Consider the following 25,541-nt stretch of genomic DNA (forward strand, 5'->3'; position numbering starts at 1 on the left):
AAGAAGTTTTAAAATGCAGTTCGAATTTCCAAGAATCTCCAGGAATTTTTATTCCGACGGCATTCCGGCTCATTCCGCGCGACACGCCGAAGACCCGGGTTCGATTCCCCACAAGAGTACAATGTGCGAAGCCCATTTCTGGTGTCCCCAGTCGTGATATTGCTGGAATATTGCTTAAAGAGGCGTAAAACCCGACTCACTCACTCACTCACTCGACCATGCAGTTCGAAGAGTAGGAGAAAAACTGGACTAAGCGCTGTAAGCCCTTGTTATGCTCTCGTATGTTATACCCTCGAAACTGATTCCTCAAAATAGTACGTAAGCAATGACGTCAAACTTGCAATCTGAACCCGATTTCACGGTGAATATATATACTGAACAACATTAGAAACGCACCACCCATATAATACGAAATATCCCCGTCAGACTGAAATGTACCCATGATATCTGAGCATCGTCGGTGCATTTCTAATGTTGTTCATTATATTTTTCACTCACTCACTCACTCACTCACTCACTCACTCACTCACTCACTCACTCACTCACTCACTCACTCACTCACTCACTCACTCACTCACTCACTCACTCACTCACTCACTCCTACTCACTCACTCACTCACTCACTCACTCACTCACTCACTCACTCACTCACTCAGACCCGCATTGGTTAATATGTTCCTCCAACATTTAGCTGGCACGTCGTCTTAATGGTAAAATACACCCGAAGAGGCGTTACAAGTAACTTACTTACTTACTGCAAGCAAAAAGTGCAACCTAATTCTTTACATTGAAGTAACACAGATCTTTATATATGGCAAAGAAACAAGTTGTTCATGATTAACCTCTTACTTAGATATTATTCTCACAAAGAGACTTATACTTCAGCTGATATAGCCCGTTGATGACTGTGTTAAGCTTCCAGTTGATCAACCATTGTTTGACCAATCCCATGGCTGACCAGGTCAGTTCGTAACTGGCTTTATACCTTAATCCCATTATTTGTACAGTTCATGCATATACAGAGCTGGACAAAACCAAGTATACATAAGTTTAATTTATAAATGAAGACAATATCAAACTCTTTTTCATCCATACACAACCAACACTTTTCTCGGACATATTCTTTGAGGTGTGCAGACGAAATATACCATCGGAATTTAGCCAAATTAAGTGTTGAATGGTTTATTTCTGCAGCAGCTATTTTTGCTCCTGACTGTAAGAAGAGATTACATTACCAATGTTCACTGACCTTGACATTGTCGTTGTACTGACATTGAACATTGTTGTGTTATACGTTGTATGCTCAATGTGAGACAAGTTTGGAGACCGCCCAAGGAGTGACTTCGTGTTTTCTCCTGTGTACATGCCATAACTGAAGTTCTAACGATACAACCCGTAGTTGTATGATGACGTTTCCATGTTTAGGCAAACGTTTTAGGATCTACCAACCTTTGGATAGTCCAACGAGGCCTCTTGTGCGAAGGCCTGGCAACTATTTTCGAAAAAAGAAAGTTTTCCGGGATTTTCGTCTGCCAACAGTGCGCGATGTCGACGAAATGAGTGATGTGACGGAAGATGCTCTACTGACGAACCGGTCAAACAGCTCAAACATCCGTCACCATGGACATACTAAGAAGAAACCCGCGAGTGTGCCAAGAGACACCACCGATGTCCATCTGTCCGCCAGAACGACCAGACAACTGGTGATTCACCAGCAGAAACTGATGTTTAAATACCAGAACCTGGAACACCAGTTCAAAAAGTTGAAGAGCAAGGCTGGTCTGATTAAACTTGAATTGGACAAGATCAGAGTCATGAAGACTCCCGAACCGGAACTGCCTTCAATTACGTTGAACACAAAAACCGACCATGACCCTCCACGATCTGGATCCAATTCTCCTCGCCCGACCTCCTCTACCACTTCCGGGTCAAGGAGTGGAGCTACGTCCTCCGCATCGTCCAAGGTGTCCCTCTCCTCCAACGCTGACACAGCAGCTTCGTCAAGCCTCCATCTGGGGTCGTCCTGTGTGATCCGGTCGTGTTATTCTTGCAGTACCTCGTCCTGCATTTCTCTCAGTGATGGATCCGTCGATCTTCCATCTCTACCCTCAGCCTCCTCGCCCTCCCTGTCTTACTCTCTCTCACCTTCCCCTACCTGACGTTCTTACAGGTCAGGAGTGGTGTGGTAGCCCGGCGGTTGTAGCGTTCGCTCGTCACGCCAAAAACCGGGGTTCGATTCCCCACATGGGTACGATGCGTGAAGCCCATTTCTGGTGTACCCTGCTGTGATATTGCTAAAAAGAAGTGGCGGCAAACTATACTCACTCACTCACTCCTATTTGGGCATTGATCAACAGGACCTGTTTTTAACCTTAGTATTAATGTATTCTGTGACTCTTATATTGGGATTCCTCATCCAATGAGAAGGTAAGGAACGTGGCAAGCAACTATGTATACTTTTACAATGTAAATTAGAGGCATCGATGTGGACATAGCTATATACGATTAAATGGAAGCAAACGTGACAAAGCTGTACACATATATCCGCCTCATACATAAATAATTTGTTTGGCGACAGTTGTTGTGATGTGAAATAAAACCGTTCCATCATTTCGATCTTTTATTCCTAGAGGTAGAAGTCTTATTAACTCAAGGGGTGGTGGGGTACCCCAGTGGTTAAAGTGTTCGCTCGTTACGCCGAAGGCCCAGGTTCGATTCCCCACATTGACAGTGTGAAGCCGATTTCTGGTGTCCCTTGCTGTGATGTTGTTGAAATGTTGCTAAAAGCGGCGTAAAACCCAACTCACTCACTCTTGTTAACTCGTGAGGACTCGAAGTAATTAAACAATATCTCTATCACTCTATTAATGGCCATATCAGGCGACAAAATCGACCAGCTATTCAGGTTTTGTGACTTGATTGTGTCTTATCGTACCTCGAAGATTCTTATCGAAACATATCAAATCTTTATAAAATTTCAGAACTCAGCTTGACAGTTTTCGATGTTTTCTGTGGAAGAGACACGTCAATGTTAGGAAGAAGATTTCCGTCACACTAGTTTTACCGGACTTGATTGAGAGTATGACTTCATGAGCAAAAATATGATGAGTTCTTTTGCGTTTAGGTTTCGAAGTTATGTCAAGCCCGATAGCAGACTAATTTGTAGTATTATTGCTCAGTGTGACATGATCATGTGACAACATATTGTTGTGTGATCATGTGACGACATATTGTTGTGTGATCATGTGACGACATGTTGTTGTGTGATCATGTGACAACATATTCTGAAATATTCATGTGACAACATATTGTTGTGTGATCATGTGACGACATATTGTTGTGTGATCATGTGACGACATATTGTTGTGTGATCATGTGACGACATATTGTTGTGTGATCATTTGACGACATGTTGTGAAGCGATCATGTGACGATACATTGTGATGCGATATGTGACAACATATTGTGAAGAGATCATGTCACGACATATTGTGAAGAGATCATGTCACGACATGTTGTGAAGCGATCATGTGACGATACATTGTGATGCGATATGTGACAACATATTGTGAAGAGATCATGTCACGACATATTGTGAAGAGATCATGTCACGACATATTGTGAAGAGATCATGTCACGACATATTGTTGTGTGATCATGTGACCACATATTGTGAAGCGATCATGTGACGATAAATGGAAATGCAGTCAAGTGACGACATATCGTGATGCGATCATGTGACGACATATTGTGACGTGATCATGTGACGAAATAGTTATCCTGCAATCAGGGACGGACATTGCAACTTCAAATCGGGTCGACTTCTTTTGAAATGACACGGTGATTAGAAAAGACACACAAAAAACCAACAACAAAAAACACACACACCGAAAGTGGAAGATCAACGTCTTGGGACAAAGTGAAAACTCCTTACATTCCCAGGTATCTTGAGATGCAATAACTCATATGTCTTTACCCGCAAATAGGGAATCACCATGCATATCCCGTCGTTTATCCATATCAAAGAATACATCGAACCATCATTTCTGACGTGTACGTGAGTGCCAGCTGGTCCTCTAGATTTAACGGAGAAGGATACGTTGAGTCTGTAGATATACTTCTTGTAGAGCTACTTCGATCAGCCTACCCCAGAAACACGAATAACTTGTCCCATCCAACCAATCTGTCTCTAATGCAATTAGCCTCAAATGGCCATTACCATTGATTATAAGATGGAACCTTCCAATTCCGTCTCAGAATGCAGTTACCCCCCTTTGTCAATTTTCATGCATCATTACTTGATTTTAATATCATGAAAAAATGTATCAATAGTTTAATATGACATATTTTGGGATGTGAGATAATAGCTTTACAGACATCCATGCATTTTCATGCATTTTTTGCTGATAGTTTATTACAATTATTGAGGAGGGAAATTTTCAACATGAATAACCCAGCACCCTTACCATATCACCCGAGGTCTGTACCTTGGGAGGAATAAGACAGGGCAGACGACATCGTCTGGAGACCACAGAGCAGACGGCATTGAAAGGGGACGTCAGACGACAATCAAAATGAAGGAGATTGAGCAAAAGGTAAGACATTTGTTTTGCCGTAAACCTCTATATAGCAATTATTTATGAAATTGCTATATACACATGGATGGAATGACACAGATGACGTCATGTAGCAGACGAATGCCCTAAGAATTCATTGCGGGTATTGTCAGATACTGATGCATAAACTGAAGAACGACATGTCGACATGTATATTTTGTCGGGAGAAAGAATTATGCACACATACTTCAACATTCAAAATGAGTGAAGTGCATTTGTACAATTACACTCATTTAACCTCTTGCAGAATGTGGAAACATACATTTTGATTCAAGATTACAAAGTCCAGTGTAACTGGCCTGGACGTACATGTATAACCCACTCAGTCCAATATACACAATGGTTGCTGAATGCCATGTGTCATTAATGTGTTCTCATTCCACATTCACGTATTAAAATGAGGGGTTGAACCTTCAAAATCATAATTCAGACTCTACCAGAACAAGGAACATCACCCTCATGGTAAACCCCGCCTGAAATCGATATGATGTGGACTTACTTTGATTTGCATACAAATACCCATTAGAGATAGTATTTAATCACTACCGGCTATTCTCAGGTCCAGTTCCAGCTAAACTATCACTAAGTTCTCGATGCCGACGTTGCTGACGATCTAGCTGTTTACCCGACAAGATCTAATGGCTCCGCTAACTGTACTAGTCGATATATCTATACCTGTATGCCATGCATCCAATTATGTCGTCCTTGTTGTCATGGTAATAACAGAAATCAAATCCAGGTCTAGCGAATATATATTGGTGAGTTAATGGAAGAGTGCACTCACACGAACCTTCCGTTGATACAAGGCGCTCCAATCACGCAGCTAAAGTAGTCCCCCAGTAAATGATTCATTAATGCCTGTTTCTCATGTCATTGAGGTTTTTTCACAGAAACTGTTTTAAAAGCAGCCTGAAGTGGACTAGCCATCATAAATATTTTTGGTTTTCTTTTTAAATCTTAAAAGAATAATGGGGCTATGAACTAATTTTGACACGTTACTTGGATTTTACTTTACTTTCTGGCTAGGTTCATTCAGTGCCTTACTACCTAAGCTTAGTTTCCCAGTGTAAAACTAAAAATCAGTTTATTTTTGGAAATCCATGTCCTGTTGTATGATTTGCTTAAATATTGATTGCTGCCACACATTCAGGTACCACAATCACATGATGGCATACATCGATACAGTACATAGCATCAATTAAGTCACACAGCCTGACCACCCGATCCATTTAATCGCCTCTGACAAGTAGTTGTGGTAGTAGCAGTAGCAGAAATAGTATGAGTGAGTGAGTGAGTTGGGTTTTACGCCGCTTTAAGCAATATTCCAGCAATATCACGGCGGAGGACACCAGAAATGGGCTTGACACATTTTACCTATGTGGAGAATCGAACCTTCGGCGGAAAATAGTAGTAGTAATAGTAGTAGTAGCAGCAGCAGCAGTCGTACTAACAGCAGAAGTAGTAATAGTAGCAGCAGCAGCAGTAGCAGCAGATGTAGTAGTAGAAGTAGTAGTAGCAGCAGAAGTTGTAGTAGTAGCAACAGCAGTCGCAGTAGCAGCAGAAGTTGGAGTAGTAGCAGTTGCAGTAGTAGTAACAGCACCAGCCACAGCAGTAGTAGTAGTAGTAGAAGTAGTAGTAGTAGTAGTAGTAGTAGTAGTAGTAGTAGTAGTAGTAGTAGTTGTAGTAGTGAGTCTTGGTATATTGATTCTAATGTTTTGAAGTAGTGTATAGTGTGTTTTTAATTTTTATTTTCGAATGTTCAAGAAGAGCCCTAACACATGTTAATTGTTTTCTATTATAGCTTTCCATAACAACATTGCGAACTATGTCTTGTGGCCGGTGGGGTAGCCTAGTAGCTAAAGTGCTAGCTAGTCACGCCGAAGACCCTGGTTCGATTCCCCACATGGGTACAATATGTGAAACCCATTTCTGGTGTCCCCCGCCGTGATATTGCTGGAATGTTGCTCAAAGCGGCGTAAAACCAAACTAACTTACTCACTATGTAATCAGCATTTCGGGTGTTCTAATCCATTTTGTGGCACACGCTTATCATGGACAGAACCAGCACGGATGGTGTCCTTAGCATCTGATGGTGATTCCAAGAAACACATTCTCACCATATGGGGAAATCTGACGATCCGACGTTTTAGTGGAAATTTAATATATTTGTGGAAAGGAGTTTGACACTTTTGTTTGTATGTACACTTCTCAAAATATGAAAGAACACCCGGGTCTTCCATATTACGCACTTAAAACGACTAAAGCTGATATGGTTGAAAAGGGGTGTCAATCAGACTAATTCTGAGCTGATATGAAATTATATAGCATTTGACATATGTGTAAACGGTAACACAGATTATGTGGGCAAGAGGTGTTTGTTGTGTCTTTCTCTCACTGTACTTCCATGCCTTATATCAATACTGGTCTTTAAATATATATTAATATTATTCATAAAACGACACCATATTGACAACACATTTCACGTTAGTCAAAAAGATGAATACTTTGAACAACTCGAGATTCAACTTAAATGAATAGGGCAGCTGAGACGTCCTTACTAAGGGGGCGGTGGAGTAACCGAGTGGTTAAAGCGTTGGCTAAAGGCCCGAGTTCGATTCCCCACAGTGTGTGAAGCCCATGTCTGGTGTCCTCCGCAGTGGTATTGCTAAAAGCGGCGTAAAACCTAATTCACTCACTCCTTGCTAAGGACCAGTCATCGACGTGATCGTGTGTATGCATCCTGAATGACACAGATGGAAAACATTGCTTCAGTCTGGAAGAGTACGTAAAATCGTAACCTTGTTCCGTGTTGATTCCAGTCTAAGAAAACTTAGGCTCAGTATTATTCGTTACACTGCAATACTGAGTATAGTGGTGTAACGAATAATACTGAGCCTAAGTTTATTTAGACTGGTGTTGATTCTAAGTTGAAACAAATACAAGAGTACCTGAAACCAGTCTGTAAAAGGACTTGGCGTGAAAACAACACACAAAGCATTGTGATATAATTAACCAGTTTATTCTAAAATCATGTAAGTTTAAAAACAAATACAAATCACTATCAAGGTATTACACTGGCAGTCACTACTCAAAGGTAGCATTGTACAAAAGCCGTCATTGTAGCAATAAAGGCAGGTAACTGATGTTTACCTAACTGCAACAATGGTAAAGTTTCCATAGAGTAGGCCTTGGCTTAGTATCCAGGGTAAGAACGATCTCCATACAATGGCTGGTCTTCTTGTAACTTGGGATGCGAGATGCGAGGAAAGAGCTTTCTTCCCTTATATACGTATACTCTGTCAATACCGGCCTCTGTAAACACCGGCACTCTGTCTACATCGGCACAAAGTTTCAGTCCCGGCAGAAATGCACGTTATTATCATTTAGAAACTTCTGCAAACATCGGCATCTGTCTATTCAGGATATCGGCATTGTTTTTCAGTCCCAACGAACAAGTTGTTATGAAAACCAATCTGTAAAAACCGGCACATGAAAGACGGCGTAACCCTTTGATGCAATTAGGTCCAAAAATGATGTAACAACACAATTCGCTGTGACTCCCGAGATTATTCAGAAACGGGAAGTGTTAATCAGTATCTTGTTAATCAGTGAGTGGTACGTAACACTTACCCTGAGTAATTAATACATGTAGTGGGCAGTTTGACTGTATAAACAAGCAAGTGTTTACATTTTGTTGATTCGCGGGTATTGACTCCCGAGATTATTCAGAAACGGGAAGTGTCAATCAGTTTCTTGTTAATTAGTGAGTGGCACGTGTCACTTACATAGAGGCGAATCGTTTGATGGCGGGTATCGTTCGAAAGCTCTGAACATCAACAATATCACTGTACTCTTGCCGAGAGTATTTTCACATTTGTAAGAAGCTTTCTAACGACGCTTTTTCACTACACTCTGCTTATAAGGCTCGTGATTGGTCAAAATCAGACACGTGACCTAAGCAGCCAATCATATTATGGAAATGGATACCGTCCTCGCAAACGAAAAATTATGGAACATATTGGACATATCGTGCTAGGTTACGGCCTATGACATAAATGCTTCAAGCATATATTTTCACATTAAGCATCGTGTCCGGGCGTCAAGACGGAGGCGGTGAAAGCCGAGATGTAACTTGTCAGTGACTTGACTTACATTGCATGATCGCACAAAAGTATGGAAATAGTAATTTTATATGTACGTTTGACAACTTTTATGAATGTTATTGTTGATTTCAATTTATTTAATGATTTCCTCGATGTTTGAAACATCGTTACTTTGCTCTTTGACAATGCTATTGTAGACCCGCTGCCGAAGCATAAACAAGAATCGTTGTTTTCAATAACATTGCGAAAAATAGTTTATAATTTTAATTAGCGCAGGCGTCATAAGCGGACCTAGCTAAACCGGCACTCTGTCAAAACCGGCATTTTTATTTGGTCCCGACTGATGCCGGTATTGACAGAGAGTACACTGTACATATACTCAGCAGCAAAACACGTCAGTACGAATTCAAAATTAGATAGGCACTGTAATCAAATCATTACAGAAATGGACATAATGAGCGGATCAAAAACATTTTTGTGTACAATATCCTGACACATCCATGAAGAACTCAGTTCCGAGACATTACGTGAACGTTTGCAGTCCATTCAGACTCTTGACTTCAGTATATATTGTGTCCACCACGAGAGGCAATAACTGCAGCACATCGTCTATCATTTGTGGGAATCATTTGTGGTGTTGTTGGCCCGGACACATTGCTACAGCCTGTAGATGGTCCGAACGTGAACAGCACGTGTAGCATGAGTTGCATGAAAAACACGGAGAACACCGTACCATCTCCGAGATCAGGTTGCGTTTTTGAGACCATTTCCTGGGTTCCATTTGTTTGGGAAGGAATGGCTTTGCTCAGGTAAAGTTGGAGATGTTGCCAAAAATATACAATCAAAACATTAAATGAGTTTACAGTTATCCGTTTCTGCGAAAGAAAATTCCAACCTGACGTTTCTTTTGCTGCTTAGTATAGATGAATTACATACATAAGAAATAGACTCCAGAATATTCTCCAACTCCTGTAGTACCTGTAGTACCTTCCAGATATCTGGCTAAACACAGAACAAGTCTAAATATAGCACACAGCTGTCCCCTATACACTTGGAACATTGTTACATAATGTATAACATAACAACATGTGCTTTAAGACATAAATATTACATTTCTCTCAATAACACTAACCATCAGCCCTCGGGTAAGCTACCATATAATATATACTGTACATCATTGAAATCGCACCACTTACAAAAGTTCAGATTATTAAAAGCATGGGTAAGGAATTTATATTTTATGAGTGGATAATAACAGATGGACGACTGACAAAAACAACAACACAGAAAAGACGCTCATTCATTGAAATGTTCCACAGTCAGAAAGGATCAAACACACGTGGGGTCAAATCGAAAAGTCAATATCGCGTGTGACAGCCGTTTGCATTGACACATGCAGTTCAACGTCTCCTCATTGAGTCAATAAGCGTCCGAATAGAGTTCTTGAGGATGGCATTCCACGTCTCCAGTAGTGCAGCCTCAAGTTCCCGGATGTTTCGCATCTGTTGTCGCCGCGAAAGACTTTGACCAATTTCGTCCCACAAGTGCTCCATGGGGATACATCTGGCGACTGTGCTGGCCAATGAATAACTTGGATGTGTTGCTGGGCCAGATACTGCATGATAAGTCTTGTTGTGTGTGCCCGTGCGTTGTCCTGTTGAAAATATGGACATCTTGGTGGTGATTGAAGACAGATACGATGTGATTCTGAAGAATCTGCTCACGGTAATAAAGGGCATTAACTCTCCCTTGACAGACATGAAGGCAGTCCTGTGATTGTAATATATTATATTCCACCCCAGACCATGACACTCCCACCACCCAAAGGTCTGTCTGAACCACACACTCATCAGCATAACGTTCACCACGTCTACGCCAAACACGTAATCGGCCGTCAGCATTACGTAGATGAAGACGTGACTCGTCAGTGACTACCACACCATGCCATTGTTGTAACCTTTACTGAAAATGCCTGCTAGCCCATTGTATACGCTCATTACGGTGTTTGTCAGTCAGAATTGGTCCAACGTAAGGACGTCGAGCATGGAGCCCTGTAGCGTGTAGACGGCGTCGCATTGAGTCAGCGCTGATGACCCCCACATCAACCTTGAACTAGTGCAGCAGTCCTGGCAGTCGGCAGTGTTCAATCACTGATATGGACAAGGTCAATATGGCGATTCTGATGGAGCGTCGTAACACGTTGTTGACAAGGTCATAGAAGGTCACGGGTGCTGCCTGTCTACTGATATCGTCTATGAAGCCTAACGATGGTGGAGTGGTCAAGTCCAAGTTGTCGAGCAATATCCCTGCTGCTGGTACCAACCTAAATCATGCCTAGTGCACGTTCTCTTTCGTGAGGTGTTAACCTCGGCATCTGTGTCCTCGTTTCACAATCGTTAGTGAAGCAATGAGAATCTGTTCTCATACACCTGTTTTTAATGTCACAGTCAGTATGATTTCAGAATGAAATTAGCGCTTTTTCATGGCGTGGCTGCATGTTGATGCATTTTGGAATTAAGAGTCATACTGTGGACAGGAATTTTTTTCTAAAGCAATTTTTCCACTGGACATGCCCTTCGACTTCATGTTAGTTAGATTCATTGATCATTGTCATGCTGAAATCCATCTTGATGGAAATATGGACAATTTTAGACTGGTGCGTTTTCAATGATGTTCAGTATACTTTAAAAATTACGTATTTAGATTACAATATTAAGTTTAAAAGTTCGAATGAATGAATGAAACGTTGCATTAAATCAACTCTCGCGTCCTCTACCGGCCGAACATCACTTCAAGCGAACCCCATAGAGTTATGTCCCTTGGAGCGCTCTTTACGATTATCCTATCACTCAACTTGTGACATTCGTCACCACTCGCCCCTTTCCGTAAACTGCTATTCGACTTGTCCCGGAATAACACGAGTTGGTCACGAATGAACTTGTGATTGAAACCAGTTCGGCAAACACCTACAACACCGCGTGCGACAGTTTTCGATGTACTGAGCAATTGTTTACATTCCATATATGGCAAGTGTTCTCTGTTGGGAAGCTGTTCGCCTCGAAGTTTAAGTTATCGATTGCAGGCAAGTCGTAAGGAATAATAAGTCTTTTATTGCACCAGTAGGAAGCTTAGGTCAATGCACATACCCCAATATAATAATATAGGCCAAAATATTGTCGAAAATGTGTGACATTGTGCCTTTCATGTGACGACATATTGTGAAGCGATCATGTGACGATGCTTTGTGAAGCGATCATGTGACGATGCATCGTGGCGTGATCATGTGACGATATCGTGACGTGATCATGTGACGAAATAGTTATCCTGCAATCAGGTACGGACATTGCGACCTCAAATCGGGTCGACTTGTATTGAAATGACACGGTCATTAGAAAAGACAAAAAAAAAAAAAAAAAACCTCCCCAAAAAAGTGGAAGATCAACGTCTTGGGACAAAGTGAAAACTCCTTCCATTCCGAGGTATCTTGAGTCTATTTCAGGCAAGTCGTAAGGAATAATAAGTCTTTTATTGCATCAATAGGAAGCTAAAGTGAGTGCATATGCCACAATGTATATAATATAGGGCAAAATATCGAAAATGTGTGAACCTGTGCCTATAAATTATGTCCGTATTGCCCCAGTAGACTTGCATGGTATAGGTTTGTTGCCTGGTGACATGGCCTGGTGGGTTTTAATGCTGCACTCACCGCGATATTTCAGTGACATACCGGCGTGTATATCATTGAGTAAATAATCGAGACTGGACCAGGAATCCAGAGATTGACATCATGAACATCGATCAGTACCCATCGATCTATCCCAGTCTGTCAGCTTGTGTGACGAAAGCCGAAACTAATGGAGCTAATTATCCTCTCAGCTCTTTGATACAATAAACTGCAAGAAACCATAGATAGAGCAAGCTGTGGCAGTGATTCCTGTATTGACTTCACAAACCAGTGGAGACAGCGGGTACAACAAGCTCTTATCTCACTATTGATGTATATCACACACTGCTCAGCGTATATGCTGTCGTTTCCAACACATTTATAAGCGTGGGTCTCCAATGTCACTTACGCAATACATCTTTACATGTGTACGTGGACTTCAATAGATTGGTGTCAGAGAAATCAATACCCTGGGAACAGGCCACTCCATACCTGATGGAGACGTTCGATAATGTTCGAGTCCGTTTCATGCGTTTGATTGGGGGACAGGATATTTGTTCAGCTGCTTGCGACAAAACCAGATATTTGAAAAAGTAAAGCTAGGTCATATTTGTTACAATATATTTCCTAACCACGTGGTATTGGCCTGGCGATAGGCCGTTCTATAGAGACATCGTTTTGTTATGTACTTCGACTCGTGTCTACATGTAGAGTTTTATAAATATTCATCAAAACGTGTGACTGTTTCTCACCGTGCTAGTCAGCTACACACACGAACGGGAGGTGGGACACCTAAGTAAGCCGCCACTACAATTGAATATCCACATTCAAAGTCACAAAGCATTATAAAAGGTTTCCTTAGGTCTGGAATGACGTAATTCTGATCAAACAACCTTTCAGCGGCGTAAAATATATTCGCCAACTCACTCACTCTTTGAACAAAGGTGCGGTGGGGCAGCAAAGTGGTTAAAGCGTTCCCTCTACCCGGGTTCTTTCGATTCCCCACATGGGTTCAATGTGTGAAGCCCATTTCTGGTGGTATTGCTGGAAAAGTGCTAAATGCGGCGTAAAAATAAACTCACTCACTTTGAACAAAATCCTCATAATTAGACATGTTGCTCATTGACATCGCATCGAACAATTCAAGATCTACTCCAAGGGGATCATCATGCTATTGCAATAATATGGAAACATGGGTAGGGACGTCTCAATGGCATCGTGAGGGTATTTACTGCAGCACGTTTTCCCGCATGGAAGCGTCTATAACAGTTGCTCCTTTAAATGTTACACATCTCGTTGTATCACTGTGTGTCAAGCACAATAAAGCCACGTCTCGTTGTATCACAGTGTGTCAAGCACAATAAAGCCACGACGATGTCTTGTAACTAGTTGCTGAATGGTTTGTTTCAGGAGGAGTTTGACAACCTGGTGAAAACTGTTGACAAGCTGGTGGTTGTGGAGTTCGGCGCCCCCTGGTGTGGGCCGTGCAGAATGATCCTGCCTTTCTTCCAAGTACGTTAAGCTGGGAGGTGCTGGATTCGGTGTGTGTGGGTTGGGCTGAATGTAGTTGTGAACAGTATCCTGGTTACATCACAGCGTATCAGTGTAATGTAGAATCCTGAAGTGATGCAGATTTAGGACGTTACCACTTTGATAGCCTGATATGTATAATTGCATCTGTTACATCACAGCGTGTCAGTGTAATGTGTAATCCTGAAGTGATGCAGAGTTAAGACGTTACCACTTTGATAGCCTGATATGTATAATTGCAGCTGTTACATCACTGCGTATCAGTGTAATGTGGAATCCTGAAGTGATGCAGAGTTAGGACGTTTGCCACTTTGATAGCCTGATATGTATAATTGCAGCTGTAAAATAAGTAGGTCTGATATGTATAATTGCAGCTGTTACATCACTGCGTATCAGTGTAATGTGGAATCCTGAAGTGATGCAGATTTAAGACGTTACCACTTTGATAGCCTGATATGTATAACTGAAGCTGTAAAATATGCAGGCCTGATATGTATAATTGGAGCTGTAAAATAAGTAGGTCTGATATATATAATTGGAGCTGTAAAATAAGTAGGCATGGTATGTATATGCGATGTAATATACGTATGTCTGATATGTATATTTGCTGTAAAATAAGTAGGCATGGTATGTATATTCGCTGTAAATAAGTAGGCCTGATATGTATATGTTTTGTAATATAAGTAAGCCTGATATTTGTATGTTGTGTAAAGTAGGTAGTCCTGATATTTATATGTTGTGTAAAATAGGTAGGCCTGATATTTATGTGCGATTGAAGAAAAGCGTTGCCATTGTTTGTGGAAATCTGAGGTGTTTTTGTCGAGGCGACCTTTCCCTGGTTAGTGAGTTGGCCGTTTTCCAAGATGAAAAGAAAAGCTTGACAAAGAAGGATAGGTTAAACTGGTTGCAAGGGACAGGCTTGACCAGAACGTGTTTTACACGCCGTTCCTCCTGGAACGCAATATAACGTGTTTATAAGGTGATTGTATCTCATGTCCGTAACGGGAAAGTAAAGGTGTAACTCAGAGTTGCCTTTCCACCGTGTCCTGTTTTTGTCTGTTCTATAGTAAATGTGACCACCTGTCAATGTATGGTGTGGGTTTGTCATTTTCTGTTCTCGTCCACAGCGTCTCGAGGAGGAATTAGGGGATAAAGTCATATTCGCCAAAGTCGACGTCGATGAAGCAGGGGTACGTCACCGAGGGTGTGAATTTCACGTTAAATCTCTTTCCATGAGACAGCTGAAGGTTGTAACTGTCTGGTTAAAGGTTTACAAGCCCTGCTTAATTCCATATCGAGGCTTACTTTCTTACTGTCATTATTGTCATGGTTATATTCTGTACTGGTCCAAACTGATCGTTACGACAACACTTGCTTCATTCAAGTCGATGTTTCTCCACACCTAACCTTGTCACATCCGTCATTTAACGTCACCATGAAATGCGACACCATTCGGACACGTGATTCCACTATATGACGAACGTGTGTTTATGAATCACTCTTTCAGTAAACGCATTTCGGTAAACATATATTTCGAGTATTCATAAATGTTTGGACACTCGCTATAGGTGTACGTGCGCACGCAAGCACGCACGCACGCACGCACAGACACATGTATATACACACAAACACACACGCAGTGACACAGTTATATGTTGATGCCACACATGCATACACTCTTACGCACATACACACATGCACGCATTCGTGCTCTAACACATCGCTATATATAGATGTCACACACACTGAGACGCACAAACATGCTCACACACGCGCACACGCACGCGTACGGCTACATGTTGACGTTGGTGTTGCAGGACCTGGCGGAGGAGTGTGACATCAGCTGCATGCCCACCTTCATTTTGTACAAGGGGGGCGACAAGGTGAGCTTCTCTTTGGGATTTGGTGAGTGAGTGAATTTAATTTTACGCCGTTTCTTTGAGTTCCCTGCAAGTGTAGTTTACTGTAGTCCAATATTATTATAATATAAGTATGTTACGACATCTAACATGCAGCCGTTCAGCATTATTACGACATAACACCAAATCACGATACCCGTGAAGATCCGGGTTAGAAATGATCTTCAGTAACCCATACTTGTCCTCAAAGGCAACTAACGGGATAGGGTGGTCAGGCTCACTGACTTTGATTACACATACCATCGTATCCTAATTGTGTAGATCGATGCTCATGCTGTTGATCACTGGATTGTCTGGTTCAGACTCGATTTTTTAGACCACCACCATATAGCTGGAATATTGCTGAGTGCGGCGTAAAACTAAACTCACTCACTCTCTCCTCCTCATATAGTCTGGCCTCTGAATGCATTTGCTTTGCATCACCTTTATAATGTGTTTGGCGTGATTCCATTTGTTTTTATTTCTGTAATGGTGGCCTTGATAATGTTGCTCAATTTGGCATGAAACCAAACCCACTCCTAATTTAAATTCATTTTAAAATAAAATTGAATTTGATTCAAATTGTAAATATTTTTTCCTTTAGGTCGAAACGTTGCAGGGGGCTAACAAAGATCAACTTGAAGAAACCATCAAGAAACTTTGCTAGTTTCTCTGAGTAAACAATTTCAACATGTGGACATTGAGACAAATGTAACAGTTACCCACATCCATGCTCAATACTTATAATCTGTAATGCTTATCACGTTTCCACGAACACTCGAGTTTCATACATTACGTCTGTTTGTTTTATTACGTTGGGACGGGTTAAATGCATCCATGCATGCATTACCCTAACCAATACATGTAACATTTATTTTAATGTATACCACCACCACCCAATATCCCCACCACTTATCTTAAAAAGAATAAATAGAGAAAGGACTAGTAAAATTATAATGTTCATCGTATACTTTTAATGATCTTATTTTAAAAGAAATCTGTGTTATTTTCTCATCCCCCATCCAGTAACTGTAGATTTAGAAGTGACATTTTTCAGCTCACCCCACACACTCACCATTCTGAGAATAAAGTTGATCTAAAGAAACACCTGTTTGTATTTTTCTACAGCTATACACTTACATCTCGATGTCCTACACCTGAACACTGACATCTCGATGTCCTACAGCTGTACACTGACGTCTCGATTTCCTACAGATTCAATTCTTTATTACAGAAGTGTAGGCCATCGGCCCATAACTACATAGGTTTGGGTTCATGGCAAAACAATCTGTGTACAGTATAGATTGATAATTTTTAACATCTTAGATACATTGCATGGTAGATAAAGCTAGCTAAGTTATTTATAAGTTTACAATCTGTGATGGCATGAGGAGTTTGAATTTGGCTTTACTTGGATTGATACAATATGTTTTAGGTAAATGGTTCAAGCGGAGCTGTTGGAATTTGGAACACACGAGGAGAAGATGGTATTCATCCTCAATAAAACCTTCATCGCACTGTAAACATAATCTATCATTTCTATCTATATTATAATACCTTCCAGTTTCTATACGTAACTGATGTGAAAAACATCTAAACTGAGCGAGTGCTACTTTTTAATGTTAATCACATTTAAGTACAATTCCCTGGACAATGAAATTTTGAAGTAAGAATAAAGTATAGATTTGCTGCCATTTTGAAGTGAACTATACCAATTCTGTTCATGAATACATTTAAATCAACTCACAAATTCAGATAAAAACGACGTAGGAGAAATAACAGATTGCTGTTCCTAAACAAAACCAAAACCCAAACTGTACAGCAGATCTCGACACTTCAACGCCCAATTAACTTTATTATGATCTAAAGCCATTAACATCATATGATAACATTTTTTGGGATGACGAGAATCAGACATACTCAATACTTTTAACCAATACTTTATTACCCTTTTATATGCTAGGATATATAGGGGATACCGCCCACATTCACCACGAGCTATATTATTAGTTGTAGAGATCTTAACGCCTAAAAACCGTTTGCAAGCCAATGTGTGCACAGATTCAACATAATCGTTCTGACAGAATCCCGAGACCTCGGCACCATACAGCAGAATAGGAGCTATTATAATATAAAATATCTTAAAGTATAATTCATGAGATATATTACCAAGCTTACTTATATTTTTAAGAACACCAAATAAAGCCTTTTTACCTTGCAAAGCTGCATTAGAACAATGACTAGACTAAGACAAGCCCCTTGTGAATGTTATACCTAGATACTTATATGAAGTTACCGCTTCCAACTTCCTTCCATTATAAAACCAACTTTCTTTTTTTGATAAAATACCACCTTTCTGAAAAACGACAACTTTTGTCTTATCCAAATTGACCTCAAGACCGTATTCTATACAAAGCTTTTCTAAAACATCGATGCGCTTCTGTATCCCTCCAATAGTATCAGATATAAGTGCGATGTCATCCGCAAAAAGAAGAATAAATAGTTGAATAACATCAGGATGTAATTGAATACCTGGACCTGAACTTCGTTCTACCTCAACAGCCAACTCGTTGATAAAAATCGAAAACAACAGAGGGCTAAGGACACAGCCCTGACGAACACCACGTCAACAAGGGAAAAATCCTGACAACACATTATTAAATTTTACGCTAGCCTTAACGGATGAATAGATGGACTGTATAGAGTTAACCATTTGGGGGGAAACACCTCTAGATTTCAAAACTGACCATAATTTCAAACGACTTACACTGTCGAATGCCTTAGCAAAATCCACGAACACACAATAAAGTTAACCTTTTGCTTACTTTACAGACAGACAGATTTTTTTCAGTTTTAGACCTTCGGGCCAAAATACAGAATATTCAGGGTTACAAAAATATCCCTGCGTATAATCCATATTTACATACATACAATAGCATAAAATAATATAAATGCAGGATATAAACATAAACTCTGTCAAAAAAGAAACGCAACCCCTGTATTTTAGAGATTTTGATCTGAAGTTTTAGGACGACACGGCATTTTTATTATTTAAGACAGAAGTCTGAAATTTGGCAGAATAATAACCCAGATGGGCATGTTTAAAATTGTCATTTCAAAAGTCATCTCACAGACACCAGTTTGTCACCAGGGGGGGCGTCTTTCTCAGTATCTCGTATGAGCACCACGCGCTGCAATCACTGCACGGCATCTCCTTGGACAAGAACGGATAAGACGCCGGATTCTTTCCTGGGGAATGGCTCTCCACTCCTCCTGCAGTGCAACGGCGAGCTGTTGCAGCGTCTGTGGCGGCGGCTGACGTTGACGTACGCGTCGATCCAGAGTATCCCACAGGTGTTCAATAGGGTTGAGGTCTGGTGATTTACAGGGTCATGGCAACACATTGACGTTGGAATTCTGCAGAAAGTTCATTGTTGCACGTGCAGTATGAGGCCGGGCGTTGTCCCGTTGAAAAATCTGTGTCTGTTGGTCAATAATCGGGAGAAGGTGAAGCTCTAACACGTGGTTGATGTAACGTTGGGCTGTCAGGTTCCCTGGAACGATCACCAAGTCTGATTTCTGGTTGTATGAGATGGTTCCCCAAACCATGACGCTTTCTCCGCCAAATCTGTCCACCTGTCGGACGCAGATGGGCGCAAAACGTTTATGACGTCTCCTATACAGACGCTGTCTTCCGTCGTGACGTTGCAAAAGAAAACGTGATTCATCAGAAAACCAGATTCGCCTCCAGTTTTGTAAAGTCCGTATCCTTACGTTGTTGCACCACCTGAGTCGTCGGCGTCGATGTAGGGGCGTAGTACAGGTCCAACAACTGGTCTACAGGCACGTAAACCCGCTTCTTTCAGACGGTTCCTAATCGTTTGAGCTGACACTCTCCTCAAACCTGGTATTTGTGTGGCAGTCACGGTTGGTAGGGCATGCCGATTACGCAGGTGATGGACCCGGATGTACCGATCTTGAAGGGGGGTCGTGATTCTTGGCCTTCCACTTCTCGGGCGATCGTTGGTCAAATTGAAGTTGTTGTAGCGGCTCCAAAGTCGGGATATCGTTGGTTTGTGAACATTTAGGTGCCGTGCAACAGTTCCAAAACTTTCTCCGGCTTGAACACGACCAATGGCGATATTTCGGTCGGCAGCACTCAATCGTGGCATTTTTTAACCCAGCTTTTCGGCGACAAATGAATGAATATACTACGGAAGCACATGGGCTTTTATACACCCCTACATTAACTGCCATTTTCATGATTTGCATGTGTTTTTTTTGTGCGAAGTCACCATGAGGGTCATTTCATGCGTTGTGACGGAATAAGCAATAAAATACACTTATGCGTACAAATGCAGTTGTTTGGATGGTAATCTTCATTAATTACGTGTATCATTTCAATACATTCGAATACAATTTAGTTTGGAAGCAATAACTTCATTCAAACGAATTTTTCATATCTGAGGACAGGGGTTGCGTTTCTTTTTTGACAGAGTTTATTATATATTACTTTGCCCCATGTTTTGAGCTATCAATAAGAAGGATGAAGTTTATGCAAAATATCACAATTATGAGAAATAAAGTTATGTTGAGAGTTAGAATTGATATATTTAATAATAAGTGTATTACGGAAAAAAAACTATAAGCTGCACAGATTAAAATTACATGATATTCATTTTCAAATACTTATTTTTGGATAAACAGAGAGAACAACGTGGTTTTGTGTCTTCCGGTGTTGACAGTTATGCTAAAGTTACTGCATCTGAAGCGGGATAAAATCCTTATTAAGTCAAATGGAAGTGATGAGTTCGAATATATACAAGTACCGTGTATCTATAAACTAATCAATCAATAAAAGAGTCAATTTGAGTCCGGTTGTTACACTTTCATACTTCAAACTATACATGAGCATCAAAGCTGTGTTCATCACTAACAGCCAGCATCTGTGAATGTTAAGATCACCATAGCCCTGTCAGATCCCGTATCATGGACGTGTGTAGTAAATGCCTTTAATTGGGAACCCGTGAGTGAGTGAGTTAATATTCAATGTCACATCGGCAATATCTCAGCCATATCGTGACGAAAACAATTTCTACAATAAAAAGTGAAAATATTTTGAGGATTAAAACCTGTCGACGATGGACAGTAAAAATACTAGATAATCACAGATATAACATAAAACTAGCGAACAAAGCTAAAACGTTTCAACTAAAGAGGACAATACAGTATAAAACACGGACTATAGATCGCCAACAACTGAGTGAAGATTGGAATTAGAATTGGTCTTCAACAATCCATGCTTGTCGTAAGAGGCGACAAACGGAATCCGGTGGTCAGACTTGCTGACTAGGTTGACACATGTATCCCAAGCCAATTGAAGAGATCGATGCTCATGCCGTTGATCACTGGATTTACAGACCGCTGCTATATAGCTAGAATATTGCGGCGTAGACACTATACAAACAAAACAAACTTTGATTGTGAATGACAACAATGACGAGTCTTTGAATGATATATTTAGATCTGATACACATAACATGGGACATTATGGATGTTACCTTCTATACTACAGGGAACACAAACATCTGGAGTATATATACTCCTCCTTCATTCTTCTCCTTCATGAGGTGTACTTATACCCCCCGCTGGTATTAAAGATACTTCCTGATTTTCATGAGCGCCTAGTGAAGACATAGTCGTGAACCAGGGTATATCAGCATGAAGAAGGCCTAAGAAGATACTTGCTGTGCTCCTTGTTATAAAGAAGTTGAATTTTCTTAAAGAAAGAAGTCTGAAAGTTTCAATTTGTTTAGAGAAAGATTTAATAACTAAAACATTTGAAGATACGAGAAAATGATTGAAATAAGGAAAAAAATAATCGAAGTAGCTTGAAAAATTACATTATTCTAATAAACTTGCACTAACAGGGAAAATCGATATTGCGACTGTGTAAATAAATAAATATGGAATTCAGGGACAAAAAATAATCTTAATTTACTACCAACGTGGCATTGTATTGAATTTCATGCTGATGTGATCACATGTAACGTCCACGGGGGTAGTCTAGTGGTTAAAGTGTTCGCTCGTCACGCCGGGTTCGATTCCCCACATGGGTACAATGTGCGAAGCCCATTTCTGGTGTCCCTCGCCGTGATATTGCAGGTATATTTCTTAAAGCGGCGTAAAACTAAATTCACTCACTCACTCCACATGCCACCAATAATAAATCGAGGCATGTTATAATGATGGTAATCATTACGGCATGTTACAATGATACATATGATGCAATTACCACAACGTGTTTTATGCCTTAACAGTTTAAGGGAATCACCATCAGCACCAACACCAACACTAATACCACCACCACCACCAATACCACCAGCACCACCACCACCACCACCAGCACCACCACCACCAATACCACCAATACCACCACCACCAACCACCACCACCAGCACCACCACCAGCACCACCACCAGACCACCAGCACCACCACCACCAATACCACCACCACCACCACCACCACCACCACCACCACCACCACCAGCACCACCACCAGCACCACCACCACCAGCACCACCCCACCACCACCACCACCACCACCACCACCAGCACCACCAATACCACCAGCACCCACCACCACCACCCACCACCACCACCACCAGCACCACCACCAGGACCACAGCACCACCACCACCACCACCACCACCACACCACCACCCACCACCACCACCACCAAGCACCACCACCACCACCACCACCACCAGCACCACCAATACCACCAGGACCACCACCACCACCAGGACCACACCACCGACCAGGACCACCACCACCACCACCACCAGCACCACCAGCAGCAACACCAGCACCACCACCACCAGCACCACCACCAGCACCACCAGCCACCACCACCACCAGCACCACCAGGACCACCAGCACCACCACCACCACCACCACCACCACCACCACCACCAGCACCACCAGCACCACCACCACCACCACCACCAGACCACCACCACCACCAGCACCACCACCACCACCAGGACCACCACCATACCACCACCACCACCACCACAGCACCACCACCAGGGACCACCACCACCACCAGCACCACCACCACCACCACCAGCACCACCACCACCACCACCACCACCAGCACCACCACCACCACCACCACCACCACCACCACCACCACCACCACCACCACCACCACCACCACCAGGACCACCACCACCACCACCAGCACCACCACCCAATACCACCAGCACCACCACCACCACACCACCCACCAGGACCACCACCACCACACCACCAATACCACCACCACCACCACCACCACCACCAAGCACCACCACCAGCCACCACCAGCACCACCACCACCACCACCACCACCACACCACCACCACCACCAGGCACCACCACCACCAGGACCACCAATACAACAAGGACCACTACCGTCAGGACCACCACCACCACCAGCACAACCAATAACACCACCGCCACCACCACCACCACCAGGACCACCACCACCACCACCACCACCAATACCACCACCACCACCAGGGACCACCACCACCACCACCACCACCACACCACCACCAATATCACCAGCACCACCACCACCAGGACCACCAATACAACAGGGCCACTACCGTCAGGACCACCACCACCACCACCACCACCACCACCACCAATACCACCACCACCACCACCAGGACCACCAGCACCACCACCACCACCACCACCACCACCACCACCAGCACCACCACCACCAGGACCACCAATACAACAAGGACCACTACCGTCAGGACCACCACCACCACCAGCACAACCAATAACACCACCGCCACCACCACCACCACCAGGACCACCACCACCACCACCACCACCAATACCACCACCACCACCACCAGGACCACCACCACCACCACCACCACCAATACTACCAGGACCACCACCACCAGCACCAGCACCACCAATACCACAACCAATACCACCAGGACCACCACCACCACCACAAATACCACCAATACCACCACCACCAATACCACCAGGACCACCACCACCACCACCAATACCACCAATACCACCACCACAAATACCTTCAGGACCACCACCAGCACCACAAATACCACCAGGACCATCACCACCAATACCACCAGGACCACAAGCACCACCACCACCACCACCACCACCACCAATACCAGGACCACCAATACCACCAGGACCACCACCACCACCACCAATACCACCAATACCACCACCACAAATACCTTCAGGACCACCACCAGCACCACCAAATACCACCAGGACCATCACCACCAATACCACCAGGACCACCAGCACCAGGACCACCTCCACCACCACCACCACCATATGTACCTCATTATGCTCGCAACTGTTGTGTTCCACGTCTTTATATTTTCTCGGTTCCTTTCTCTGTTTCCCTTTGGACCATATCTCATGTAAAGGTGAACCACAAAGTTATTTTCCTGCCAGTTCCATTTCCTGCCGCCAAAGAGGAAGGCTAGCTCTTTCCAGTTTGGTCGGCAGAGTGATGCCGGTTCTATGTGAATCAAGTTTGGGTATTTCTTTGACAGCTGATACGGTTTGATCACGGAATGTTTTGTATTCGTGGTGCCATATTTTTTGGAAATCAGACCATGGTTTAGAAAACATAATTCCATAGGCTAAAACCCATGGTACCGCGTGACCCATTGTGACGTCATGGACTAAAAGAGGGTCAATTGGGTTGACGACTATAGAATCGGTGTCGAAATACATCCCTCCATACTCCAACAGTGCTTCGAGTCTCACAATATCAGCGACGTGCTCTATAACCTTGACGTCATTGCCTCTGATCTTGGTGGGTCTGTCTCTGTGGACGAGGTACAGATTCTTCACCTTCTGTTTCGTCTCCTCCCAATATTCACCAACTGGGAGGTTGTCATGCCAGAAGTAAATCTTCTCTGGCTTCGCGATACGGGACGCGGCAAGGACTGCTATCATATAATGAAATCGGAATGTAACATTCCCATTTGAGAAAAGACAGAAATGGACTATTCTCGGTACCACCGGCACAGCGTGGCTTATTGAGGCGTTAACATCGAAAGGCTTTTCCACATTTCACCAACATTTCACCAACCCTGTAGCAGAAGGAAGTGAGCCTGGTTCACTTCCTTCTGCTACAGGGTTGGTGGCGTAGCCAAGTGGTTAAAGCGTTCGTTCGTCACGCCGAATACACGGGTTCGATTCCCAACATTGGTATAATGTGTGAAGCCCATTTCTGGTGTCACCCGCCGTGATATTGCTGGAATATTGCTAAAAGCGGCGTAAAACCATACTCACTCACTCCTTCTGATATAAATGGGTAAACATGCCATGTGTCTCTGTGTCATGGACACATATTTCCTCCTAGATTTCTTACAGGAAATATACCAGAGCTATTAAACTATTAGACTATTGGAATGGACTCCGAAATGATTACTCTGACTCTATGAAAACAATAAATGGCAATGTATGTACATTTCGTCAACTAGAGCCAGAGAGTAATGTACATATCTATGTCGATTGTATACATGTAGACAAGTTTTGGAGACAAATATTGAATATGGTTTCATTAATCATATCCTTTAGGGTACAAAGGATAATATGTATACTGCAAATATATAAGGAAACTGCCTTCATCTAACTTCAGTTTCACATTTATAAGTTTTAAGGACATAAC

General features: G+C 42.5%; 1 protein-coding gene and 1 long non-coding RNA gene across 2 annotated transcripts; one reads left to right on the top strand and one right to left on the bottom strand.

Moving 5' to 3' along the window:
• The first annotated feature begins 4,436 nt into the window (after window positions 1-4,436).
• On the top strand, window positions 4,437-16,906 carry LOC124284630 (thioredoxin-like). Its single transcript, XM_046720735.1, has 5 exons — window positions 4,437-4,595; window positions 13,794-13,895; window positions 15,041-15,103; window positions 15,731-15,796; window positions 16,416-16,906. Exons 1-5 carry the CDS (start codon window positions 4,575-4,577, stop codon window positions 16,476-16,478), a joined length of 315 nt encoding a protein of 104 aa, XP_046576691.1. The 5' UTR covers window positions 4,437-4,574; the 3' UTR covers window positions 16,479-16,906.
• Window positions 16,157-24,432, bottom strand: LOC124284631. The gene is made up of 3 exons (XR_006900603.1): window positions 24,197-24,432; window positions 21,270-21,590; window positions 16,157-16,196 (listed from the first exon to the last, which is right to left on the bottom strand). It is a non-coding gene; the product is annotated as an uncharacterized LOC124284631 (long non-coding RNA).
• Window positions 24,433-25,541: the final 1,109 nt, after the last annotated feature.

The sequence above is a fragment of the Haliotis rubra genome, unplaced genomic scaffold, assembly GCF_003918875.1.
Source record: "Haliotis rubra isolate DU_JTF1 unplaced genomic scaffold, ASM391887v1 Scf340, whole genome shotgun sequence".
Lineage (NCBI taxonomy): Eukaryota > Metazoa > Mollusca > Gastropoda > Lepetellida > Haliotidae > Haliotis > Haliotis rubra.